Raw genomic sequence first — 12275 nt, 5'->3', positions numbered from 1 at the left:
GTCTAGGAGGAAAGCCTCTGTCTCATCGGTTGCTCAGGCCTAAGTTCCTTGACAGCCACTTTACTCATGTCCTTTGGTGTCACTCTTGCTTTGGCAGAGAGGGCCCAAGCTCCCTGCCACCTGCTCTGATGAGTTTCTCCAGTACAGCAGGAGTGATTATTGAAGTTGGCTGAGAACCAAAGAAGCTAGTTTCAAATCCTGCTTCTCCCAGTGATGCTTTCTGTAACACCTATTGGATATATTGGCATATAGTACAGTGCAATCCACTTAAGTGCAAGGGTTTGGAACCAAAGAAATACATGCAGTTAACTGGAGCGTGCACTTAACCGTTGTGACCCAAAGAAGCTTGACATATGATAAACATATGTACAGTACTGTTTATTATACGTACAGTATATAGTCTTCATTAACTGATGTTATACAGTTTCCGTTAACTGATGTTAGGCTTACTTGAAGTAATCAGTCATAGTCCTCTGTACACTCTTGTGTCTGTGAGTTCCATAGACTACGTCTGCCAGATGGTAAAAACTGTCAAAGCACTGACATCCAGTGACCTCCAGATAGGCCTGCACGGTGTTGAGATTCTCCAGCGCTCTTGCAAAAGTGACAGGAGGTTGTTGAATTTCGTCAGCATGTGCCTCGCTGCTCATTTCATCATCTGTTTCATCATCAGCCATTGTTGCCTGCATGTAGGCGCATATCTCGACATCAGTTCTGTTGTCAGCTGTTTGTAGATCATAATCAACAGCTACATAGTGATGAAACTCCTCTTCAGTAACACCGGCTGGGATGTCAATAGCCTGTTCATCTGACGCGTTTGCAACAGCTGCATCTGTTTCGTCCCTCTCCACATCCTTAACAAAGCTTGCCCGCTTGTAGCAGTTCACAATGGTTGCCTGTGTAACATGATTCCAGGCTTCTTTCTGCATATGTAGGGAATCCAACAGTAATAGATTATGAGCCAGTTCAACAGCACATTTATCCTTGCCAGTCTGGTCATCCATAATGCTCATCAGACGATGTAGCACATCAGTCCAATAATGTTGTTTTAAATTGGCTATTATGCCCTGATCCATAGGTTGGATCAGAGAGGTAGTGTTTGATGAAAGGAAGACCACCTTGACGTTAGACAGCCCGACATCTTCACTGTGTGCAGCACAATTATCACAAAGCAACAAAATCAAGCTCCTCTATCATGTCTTATATTAGACTTTGATACATTTCAGTTGGAATGTAAGCTCAAAATATTAAGAGTGATATTAGGCTCAGAGTTAACTATGGAACTCCAAATCAACTCTTTGATTCAGACAACATTTTTCAAAATGAGAATTCTGTGTCAAATTTGAAAATATTTTCTATTTGAACAATTTATATTATTAGTGCAAGCATTATTCAAATCACAGCTTGATTATTCTAATTTACCCCCTTGTTTACTAGGCCACGCTAGCGGCTGGTGTTGCGCTAATGCTGACACAGCCCATTGACTCTGAATGAGCTGTGTCGGCTTTGCCATGCAGCGGCTTATTAAACAGGGGTTAGTCAATATAGGCTGTTCAAAAACAGTTCTGAAAAGGTTACAAATCGTTCAGAACACTGCAGCATGTCTGATCTATGGAAAGTATAAATTTGAAAGAGCGACTCTCCTTTTGATAGAACTCTGTTGGTTACCAATTAAATCTTGATTTGTTTAAACTTTGTGTATTCATATTCTAAAGTCTCTATGGCATGGTGCTGGATTATGGAACTCATTTTTGAAACAGAAAAACGTCCAAAAAATGTCACAAAGTGGCAGATGAACTTTTGTTTTTGGCAAAATGTTCAAATCGCTATTTTTGAAACTCATTTTTAAGACGTTTTTCTGTACAGTCCAAATCTCAAGGGGGCATGTTGGAGGTGTGTATTTTGCTGGACTAGGGCGGGCTAATGATCTGAACATTTTTCTACGATAATGGAACATTGTAAAAATATCCAGGGCAAAAAATAGAATGTTTTTAGATAGACCTGTTTCAATAATGACTAAGTGCCAAAAAGGTGCCCAAACTGACCAGATGACCATTGGAAGGATAAAGGCATGACCCCCCTCCCCCTTAATCCTCCAGTGGTCACTGACCTCCTTTCACCCCTCCTAAGTGGTGAAAGTGCCAGTACATACCAGGCTCTATGACAAATGCAGATATAATGGCCATTCCTCTTAGAGCAGCAAATAGGACCCTAGAGAGCCTAGTGGTTGGTGCAGTGGAATGTACAGACCCAGGCCCATATCCCACTCTAACTGGTACACTTGTGGTGGAAAGTGTGAGCGCTCCAAAAACCTCAAAATAACTTACTGAACCCACATATAGATGATAGCTGCAGGCATAAGGACTATTGTAGTGGTGTACAGTTGGGTACAGTACATTTTTTGCTATTCCTGGAAGGTTCACCATACAACATAAGGGGGTTATGATGGGACCATTTATGTGAAGTTCACTATAGTGCCCTGGGCTGCCCCCACAGCTCTGCTGGGATATCTATGTGACCAGTCTAGTAAGACTGCTGGCCTCCAGCCATCCCAATGGCTTATTTTTGTTCATTTTTCCCTTGGACATTTTTTGTTTGAAAATGGTCCTTAAAGAAAGACACACTGAGCACAAAAACATCTAAAATAGGGTGATTTTCGAAACAAAATGATAAAAAGGGTCCTTTACTGAAGTAGATTTGACACGACACCGTGTTTCGGCAATAGTGCCTGCCTCAGGAGTCTGTATGTTGTGGTTCGAGGACAAATCTAAAAACCAGGCATGAGTCTTTAAAAAGACTAACGATGCCCCGGTAAAATGTGAGAAACAATCAAAAACACCAGCAAGCTGAAGCCTTAAAAAACTTAGATGAACTGCGAATTCATGTGCAAGATATATTCATATTCACTTTCTTCAATTTCCATCTTCAAGACAAGTTAAGTATAAAAGGATACATTCTTAAACTTTAACTTACCAGGCCCCACAAATTTGGAATGCCTTACCTATTAGTCTTAGGTCAGAGACTACTGCTTGCCCTGGGATTGGTAGCACGGAATCTTGCTACTATTTGGGTTTCTGCCAGGTACTTGTGACCTGGGCCACTGTTGGAAACAGAATAGGCTAGATGGACCCAGTATGGCTATTTTTATATTAGTTAGGAAAAAATTGAAAACTAGCTGGTTAAAGTAAATGCCAAGATGATGGTTAAAATAAAGTTGTTAATTCTTCCTAGTATTGAACCAATTAGTTGGGTGATAGCAGTACACAAGACTTTATTATACTGTAACTTGGTCAAGTTATTTCACCTTCCATTGCCTCCAGTACAACTTAGGTTGTAAGTTCACTTCAGCAGAAAAATCACCTATGTACAGAATTGTAACCAGTGCTCAGATTTGTAGTGGATGAGTAATTAAATCTAAATTCCGCTGAGACTTTGGCAGACAAGGCTTGAGTTTCACTGCAGCCACATCAGTCACATCTATTGGTGTTGATCCCTCCCCAACTAGCAGGATCTTCCTTTCCAGCAGTCTCCAAGTTGTGTGGGTGCTGTGGAAGCACAATTGTAATGCTTAGCTTCCTCAGTACGTCTTGACAGCTGGACTGCAGCTGCTCATGGCAAAGCAGTGAAATCAACAAATAACAAACTGCTCTTTTGTATAGTGGAGGATGATGATTGGGGGAATTTTGACACAATTGCTAATGTTTCCACAGAAATGAAGTGAAAATCAATAAGGAAAAACGGGGATCTCCTGGAGTTTGGCTTTACTGCCAGTGAAAGTAGCTGGTGTTTTCTGGTTGCGCAATGTACATCTTTAAGACAGCAGTTATGTACTACAACAACCTGTTATTGTATGGCCTCTGTTGCTGACATTTTGAGTTGACAGAAGTAGGATCGGTGTCGTAATTAGTGAAGCCTCTTCCCTTGCTTTGAGGGTTGAGTTTGTGCCACAGGAGCAGGCTCAGACTTGCCATGAAATAGCAGCATTTCTTTTCATGGTTTGTGATGTTGTGGAGGAATGCTGGAACCATGTGACAAGACCTTATGTAAAACTAGGGTGTCTGTTTTGAGGTGTTTACAAATTGTGGATTTAGGTTTTCTAGCTAATTACCGATTCTTTGAGGGTACAAAAGTTCAGCATTTATCCATGCTTTTATACTAGAGGTACTATGGCTGCATACCTTCTCCGGTAGAATCTAACATGAACAAAGCCACAAAAACTGAATGGAGGATACAAAATGAGTCAGAGAGAGCGGTGAGAGAGTACTAGGGAACATGGTGTTTTTTTCCATTGTTTGTCTAGTAAACACCTTGTGAGACCTCAGGGAAGGGTTGTGGGGGTGGCCCTGGGAATAACTCAGCCAGACAAGGTATATAAACATTAAAAAATGTTTTATTCACCTGAGCCCTGCTGAGACCTCAGATGCAACAGTTTTTCTGGTTTAGTAACAGTCTTTGAGTAGGCCTCCTGCTAGCAGGCCAAGCAGTCTGTGGCTTGTAGGGCTTCCCCGCCCCAAACTCAGTCTCTTAGTTCTCAGGTCTTCTGAGAACTCGGATCTGGCTCCAGCCAAACCTTTGCACGGCTTGTAAGCTTGAAGCAAAGTTGGCTTACCTTAGCCAGGTCACAGCAGCTAAATGTATTCTGTAAAGGCTTAGGCTTCAGTTCTTCCTTCCCTGGACCTCCCTACCCTCAGCTTGACCCTGTCTTTTAAACTCCCAGGTATTGGTTCAACCTCCACCCAGCGCACTTCCTCCTGGGGCGGGATCCATGCTCTTAAGGTGTCTCAGGCTAGTTAGAGAGGGACTTTTCTTAAGGGTGAGAGGCAGTGTTCTATAAACCCCATCACACACCTATTTTAGGGGCCCCTTTTACAAAGCTGCGTTCAGACGCTAATGCGCACATTAGGTTTTTTTTTTGCATGTGCCTTGATTATCGACTTCCTGTGTTTCTATGGGCTCTTTTAATTAAGTTGTGGTAAGCACTGCAGCTTAAAAGGGCTTACTTTGGGACATGCTGAGGTCTCCCGTGGTAATTTTGCAATGTGCACTCAAACCATGCACTAAAAATATTTTTAATTTTTGTGCAGAGGGGGCATGTCTGGAGGCAGAGAGTGGGCATTTCTGCACTAATCAGAGCATCTACTTTACCACGTGCTAACTTGAGCCCTTACCACCTACAAGATAGGTGTTGGTAAGTACTCCTGCACTAGTTTTTTTAATGGTCATGTGCAAATGAAACCTATATTTGCCTACTCCCTGTCTTAACCACAGATACGTGCTTTATAGGCATGTTTTATTATTTGGTTTGAGAGACTTTGTAGGAGTGATTTTGGCCGCTTCGTTGGAAAAAGTATGCTCATATGCTGATGTATGTGACGTTTAAATCACTCCTTCGGGAGTTGCTTTGAGCTATCAAACTAGTATTTCAGTGCCTTTTATATTTACTTTAGCACATTTGGTATAATCACACAACATGATATGTGGTGTTTAAATGAAAGCCATCAAAGGCTTATTCATTTGAGACGATGCCTAATACCGAAGGTCTTAGTGGCCACAGTTTGTATACTGAGAGTGACCACTTACTCAATATTAATTTAAATATTTAGATTATTTTTCATATTTGTGAAGTTTCAGGCACTGATATCAGCTACGATTAGCGATCTTTTTCTAGATTACCTCTTTATTTAACATTAGTGCATGGTCGTCAATTAGAAAAATGGAAAATCGGCCATTTTCCAGCTGCACTAAAAATGGCCTTAGCATGCGGGAAAGACCCACTTAAGAGTGGGCGAAGGACATTTTTCCCCACAGCTTAGTAAAGGAGCCCCATGTGCATAAATGTGTACCCTGTTCACGTCTGCCAAAAATCTACCTGTACATACACCCACCAGCAAATTACATGACATTGCATTTCAGTGCCATTTTATAGAATAGTAGTGTAGAGTCTCAAGTATTCAGTGTAAATGGGCCCGACCCGTTGTCGGATAAATAAAAAGTCAGCTAATACAGAAAACAATGTTTACTTAAAAAAATGTTTATTAATGTAACCCTGTAGGTTAGAATATGTTGTAAAATAAAAATACCTGGTCAACAGGATCGGGTCTGGGTGGTCTGGGTCAGGAGCAGTGGTGTAGCTACGTGGGGCCACGGGGGCCTGGGCCCCTGTAGATTTGGCCCTGGACCCCCCTGCCGACGACCCCCTCGACCCCCCTCGCCACCAACCCGCCACCAACCCGCCACCACGTCAGACTCAGAAACAGAACAAAGCTTTGCGCCGGAAGAAGAGGACCTCGGCTGGCGGGGATTGGGGTCCCCCCGCTAGCAAAGGTAGGTGACGGCGGCGGCGGGGAAGGGTTGGTGGCGGGAGGGGGGTTGAGAGGGTCGGCGGCGGGGGGGGGGGGTCAAAGTTGTTGGTGGTGGTGGTGGCGGCGGGGGGAGGGGTCAGCAATGGGGGGGGTCGGTGGTGGCGGGGGGTCGGCTGCGCCGGGGGTGTGTGCTAAAATGTGCCCCCTCACCTCGGGCTCTGGACCCCCCCCTCCTGCCGAAGCCTGGCTACGCCCCTGGTCAGGAGGCAGGACCTGCAGTGACATTGCCACTGCTGGAAGTAGCAGGAAGTATCAGTGGTCCTTCCTGCTACCACAGCAACTTTCAGCTGCGACAGTGTCACTGCTGGACCTTCCTCCTGACTCAGACCACCTGGACCCGATCCTGTTGACCAGGTATTTTTATTTAAAAACATGTTCTAAAGTACAGGGTTATTCTAGCACTAATCAGCAATGATAAAAAAAATTGTAGAGCAGGCAATTTGAGCACAAATACAGAGCAGTGATGTCACCGGGGTGGGGGTGGGGGTCTGTTGGATATACTGGATGGTTGGACTACCGAAGGTCAGATAATCAAGACTATATTATATCTCGTAGTGATATTAGCATTTACATGCATATGTGCCAGTGTTCAGGTCACTTACACAGGTTCCTGTTGCCTAACAAAAATAAAAAAATAAAATAAATCTTGGCACCTTTTTTTTTTCTCAGATGTTTCCGGCACAGGATAGCTCTTCCTTGTGTCCCCAGAATTTTTACCTGCAAGATTTCTGCATTAGAGAATTCCTTTCGTGGTTTTTATAATTCAGTTTGTATATGTTTCATTGTCTCCCGGGCTAGGGAAAAAAGTGAAATATTTAAGAAACCCTTAAAAACTTTTCTATTTAAGCGATATTTAAAAGATTATGGAGTCCTTTTACTAAGGCACGCTAACAGATTTAGCGCACACTAACGATTAGCGTGCGCTAAGTAAGACGCCTATAGGAAAATAATGGGTGCCTTATCATTTAACATCATTAGCGTGTGTTAAATCTGTTAGCACACCTTAGTAAACGACCCCAAAATTTTAAACTGTAAGTACATTCCCAGTATCTAAGTTGAGCTGGATATCTTATTGTGATCCGCATTGAACCTTATAGGTAAATGCAGAATATAAATGGAGCTGTAATGTAATGTGATGGTGAGTCTATTCTATAGGGGCACCTGGGCACCCAGATTCCATTATAGGATACTAGTGTAACCCGGTATTGATGTGCCTAACATTTAAGTGCCCACAGTTACACCATCCATAGAGCTGGCATAACTGTAGGTACCTATATGTAGCCGGAATACACATAACATACAGTAAAGGGCCCTTTTACTAAGCTGTGGGTAAAAAGGCCGAAAAAAGACATAGCCATGCAGTAAGATTTCACTTACTGCATAGCCATGTGGGGGGAGCACTTAACGCCACCCATTGAGGTGGCGGTAAGGGCTCCCGTGCTAACCTGGTGGTAACTGGGTAGCACTTGGCGCTGCCCGATTACCGCCGGGTAACTGCTGCGCTAAACAATAGACTACCCTAACCCTGACCCTACCCTTACATTTCTTTTTCATATAAAATCTTTCCTTATCACTTCTTTTCTGTTGCTGAAATCTGCTGGTGTCTCTCCTTCTCTGTCGCTGTTCTTCTCGGTCAGTTGGTTAGTGGTGTTTCTTGGTTGGAGAACTCTAACTTCCTTGTCATCAAGCAGATGAAGCCATTACGTATGGGTTGTGTCCATCAACCAGCAGGGGGAGATAGAGAGCACTCAACTTTTCACAGTGCCTCATGGCCAGCTAGCTCCACTGCCTCTTCAGTATTCTCTATCTCCCAAAGCAGGGTGGCTCCTGGCTTCCCATTTGTTAGCCGGGGTGTTAGAGGCTATAGCAGCTTCACTTTGAAGGCACATAGGTCAGCCCTTTCCCTGCCTTACCCATGCCCCTGTGGATGTGGACATATTAGCTTGCTTTTCCCTGTCCTTTCCCACTCAGTAGATGCAGGCACATTGGTTCGCCTTTCCCTGCCTTTCCCACTTATCTGAGCCTCCGGAGTGTTTTTATTTACCTCTTTTGCCTCTGCTTTCCTCACAGCATTAAAAAAAATATATATATATATTAGCGCAGCGATCTTGGAAAAGAGGTTTTTTTCCTTCTTGAGATTCTTCTGCAGGACCAGAGCTGTGATACTCAGTCTATCTCCCCCTGCTAGTTGATGGACACAACCCATACGTAATGGCTTTATCTGTTATGACTGAAGGAAAGAAAATTATCACGGTAAGAACTTAATTTTCCCTTCCTTTTCACTGGTCGCACTCCTTTTCTTTTGAGCTACCTGTCAATTTTTAGATATCTGGCTCTTGTCACCTGTTTTCACTGGCTACCAAGTCTTGAAAGAGATGAGCTCAGAGTTCTCATGCTTATTTACTTTATAATTAGTGAATGATACAGAGGAGAGCATGTTAGGGTTGTGGGATTTCAATTTGCTAGTTGGGTACTACTGGCAGAAAATATAGTCTCAGCAAGGATTAGAACTGTAACCTTCAAGTCTAAAGGCTTCAAATCTAGTAATCAAATTCATCCTTCAACTCACCTACTTCCCCGACCCTGACAAAAAATATCTTTCTGTTGGCTAACCTATTCAAGCTTTGTTATTGGTTTATGCTGTGTAAATAGTGGGTGAGGAGAGAGTTAGTTAATATATATATTTCACTTTCTAACAGATCTAATAACCCACTAGGTACAACTAATATGGTTAACGAGGAAGAGATGAATGGTTCAGGAAACCTAATGGATTTCCTGGATGAGCCGCTTCCTGATGTCGGGACGTATGAGGACTTCCACACCATTGATTGGTTAAGAGAAAAGTCCCGTGACACAGACAGACATAGGAAGGTAAGTGGAAAACTTTATTTGATCATCATTATCTTGACCGCTTGTAACAACAACATCTGTAAAAAAAAATAACCAGCATTACTTATAATTGTGGTTCCTTTCTAAAATTGGTTGAACTGGTTGAGCTCTTTGACTAAAAACACCTCCTAGACCCTTTAGAAAACAAAAACAACCATCTTGGAAAACCTGAGAGAAAAAAAAATGTAAAACAAATAGTACCTTAGTTTTTCTTTTTTGGACTCCCTCTTGAAACTGTATATTGTTGATTTTGGTACTTGTTTTTTTGTCTGAGTTTTGTTGTTTTTATTATATATCTTTCTTTTGTTCTTTGCCCTGGAAAAGGGCTGACTAAAAATAATACATTTCAATTTCAACACATTTTCCCAAGTGTGAATTTTCTTCAGGTTTTTGCCTTATCTGAGTGGTTGCTGGGAGTCACAAGGTCCCATTTCATTTAAACTGGTGTTTTCAGGCATTTTAATATGATACAAAGAGGCCTTTTCCACACTTTGGAGTGGTCAGACACACCCCCAGGGCCCACAGCCACAACCACCGCCGATACATGCTGAAAGATGGTGTGATGCAAGAGCACATAAAGTAGACGTGCCATGGACCCTGGAGATGTGTGTATAGTCCCGCTTCCTGGGATGTAGGAGCCGCCAGAGGCTCCCCCTCTGAAAGAGACAGAAGAACGATCCTGTGTGCTATCCATGATCAAGTTGGTATCTCCTACTATGACTAAGTTTTGTTGCTGGTAGTGAATCAATTTATGCAGTAGAGAAGGATAAAACTGTTTTATTCTTCTCTACTGCATAAATTGATTCACAGGGTCATATAAAACTGCATAAATTGATTCACTATCAGGGTCATATAAAACTAATAGATAAAGCTCTTGGTCTTGCACCCATACCTTCAAAAATATATAGTGGCCTCTGTTATCTTAGATCAAACGTTTAGCCTGGTAACTCAGAGATTTATGAAAGAGAACTGCAACTCCTCCCCTCCGACCACCTGAAGATGCAAAAAATACCTCTCCCACCCACTGCTTTTGTAGTTTTTGATGTTCAGTGTCTATCAGGCGGGTCTTCTATAGGCAAGCAATATCAATATCCTAAAGTTTCAGTGCATTTCACAGGGAAGGTAATACCTCTCACATTCGATGTAGCTAGTCTACAGGAAACCTGTGAGGACAGTGGTCATAAATGAAAAGGATTATGATGTTCGATGGACAAATGAAGAGACCCGAGGAGTCCATCCTCTACCCCCTCGCAACCATACCCCAGCATCTGAAAAACCCTAGGAAAGGAAATAAGTGCTCGAAGTCCCATAAAAAAACTCTGGTGCAAACACCACCCCCCCCCCAAAAAAAATAAAACCCCAAACCCTTCCCCTGTCCTCCCTTGCCCGCCCATTCCAAATCACCCACAAAACCACAAACTAACATCCAGGCCAACAGAGCAACCTCTGCCAGCTTGGTGGGATCACTATCTCATACATCATGAGCCCCAACCCCCACCCCTGGGCCCCAGACAAACCACATAATGGGCATTCAGGAACATGCAAGAAATAAGCAGAGAGATCCAATTGATAAATATAGAAAACAGCCAGGACTAATAGATGCACACTGCTAGGACTGCAGGAGAAGCTAGTTCTCACTCTGAAACCTACAAACAGTACAGCAGCTATGCTTTAGGGAAGGGAGATATGGGGGAGACAGAATATTGAGACCCTGTAGAAAGCCAAGCTCTCCACCACCTCCCACCAGCCTTGAATAAAAAATTTTCAATGTGACAGAGTGAACAAGCATAAAACGTTGACCTCTGTCCTCTAGTGTAGCACAAGTCGGATGGTATGCCCCTCATAGGTGGTAGTAGGAACAGAGTAGTTTGTGGAACTGTCTTTGGGGCATTGTCTTAGATAAGACTGCTCTGTCTGCTTGATTTCAATACCATGTAGGATTTGTCATCCATGGTATCATCAAAGCCTCTGCCTTTTAAAAAGACAAGCTAGGAAGGCTGAGAGATGATGGCAAAAGGATAAATCCTTGCAGGGGACAGCAAAGATTTTATAGGGAGTAGAATAGGTAAAATTAGGTAGAAGAACTTAGTACTCCAAACAAACTAATACTAATGATAATTATCCCCCAAAATTGTATGCCTTAGTAAAACTAATTTCATCACATCCTAGAATGATCTCACAGGTTGTTTTGAGCCCCACTGCACAAGATGTGACAAATCATCATGTTTCCAAGATCGAGAATTTTCAGAGAAGATTTACTCAGATATTTTGACTGTACTTGGACTCACTGCAGTCTGCAATTCTAGGAATTCTTTTAATCTAGCCTTTTCCCTTGAGAACATTATCTTGTCTAGTAAGGAAAGGATTTTTAGATTTACATTCTGGTACTGTAGGTATTTTCCTCTCCTGAAGTGCTATGAATGTCTAGGAGCATTATAAAATAATAATATTTCTGAGAAACACACATAAAAACGAGTCTGACTTTTTTTTCCACATATCTAAGTGGTAATGGCACCATTTTATTGAACTAGCAACTTTTATTTTGTGTAAAGTATATGCATCTTTAGTCACTATAATTAAACTTGTTCATTTTTATTTTAAACCTTTATTTTATTTTTTTTCTTGGTAATTATTCACAGATAACCAGCAAAAGCAAGGAATCCTTGTTTGAGTTCATCAAAGGACTGCTGGATGCGTGGTCAGGATGGGTTGTAATGCTATTGATTGGACTCCTGGCAGGTATGTTCACTGTGCTGAGAAACTAATCCCTGAAAATGTAATTAAGGGGTCCTTTTACCAAGCTGCGGTAAAAGGGGCCCTGTGGTGGCATCAGCACGTGAATTTGACGCACACCAAGGTCCCCTTTTACTGCAGCACATAAAAGGAGTTAAAAAAAGAGAAATAGCTGTATGGTAAGTTAAGCACTTGCCACATGGCCATTTCCTGGGGAAGCCCTTAAATATGAAGCGGTAAGGGCTCCTGCGCTAACCTTGTAACCTTGGTGCTAAAAAAAAAATACTTTTG

At 42.4% G+C, this 12275-nt stretch overlaps 1 protein-coding gene across 1 annotated transcript in view; it reads left to right on the top strand.

Moving 5' to 3' along the window:
- The window catches only part of CLCN4 (chloride voltage-gated channel 4), a 105069-nt gene that overhangs the window by 18570 nt on the left and 74224 nt on the right, over positions 1-12275 (top strand). Inside the window, exons 2-3 of the mRNA XM_030201614.1 lie at positions 9062-9233; positions 11891-11990. Coding sequence (XP_030057474.1) covers positions 9090-9233; positions 11891-11990 — 244 coding nt within the window. The 5' untranslated portion in view covers positions 9062-9089. The remainder of the gene's footprint in view (positions 1-9061; positions 9234-11890; positions 11991-12275) is intronic.

This window comes from Microcaecilia unicolor, chromosome 4, assembly GCF_901765095.1.
Source record: "Microcaecilia unicolor chromosome 4, aMicUni1.1, whole genome shotgun sequence".
Classification (NCBI taxonomy): Eukaryota; Metazoa; Chordata; class Amphibia; order Gymnophiona; family Siphonopidae; genus Microcaecilia; species Microcaecilia unicolor.
This window is presented reverse-complemented; position numbering and strand designations above follow the sequence as displayed.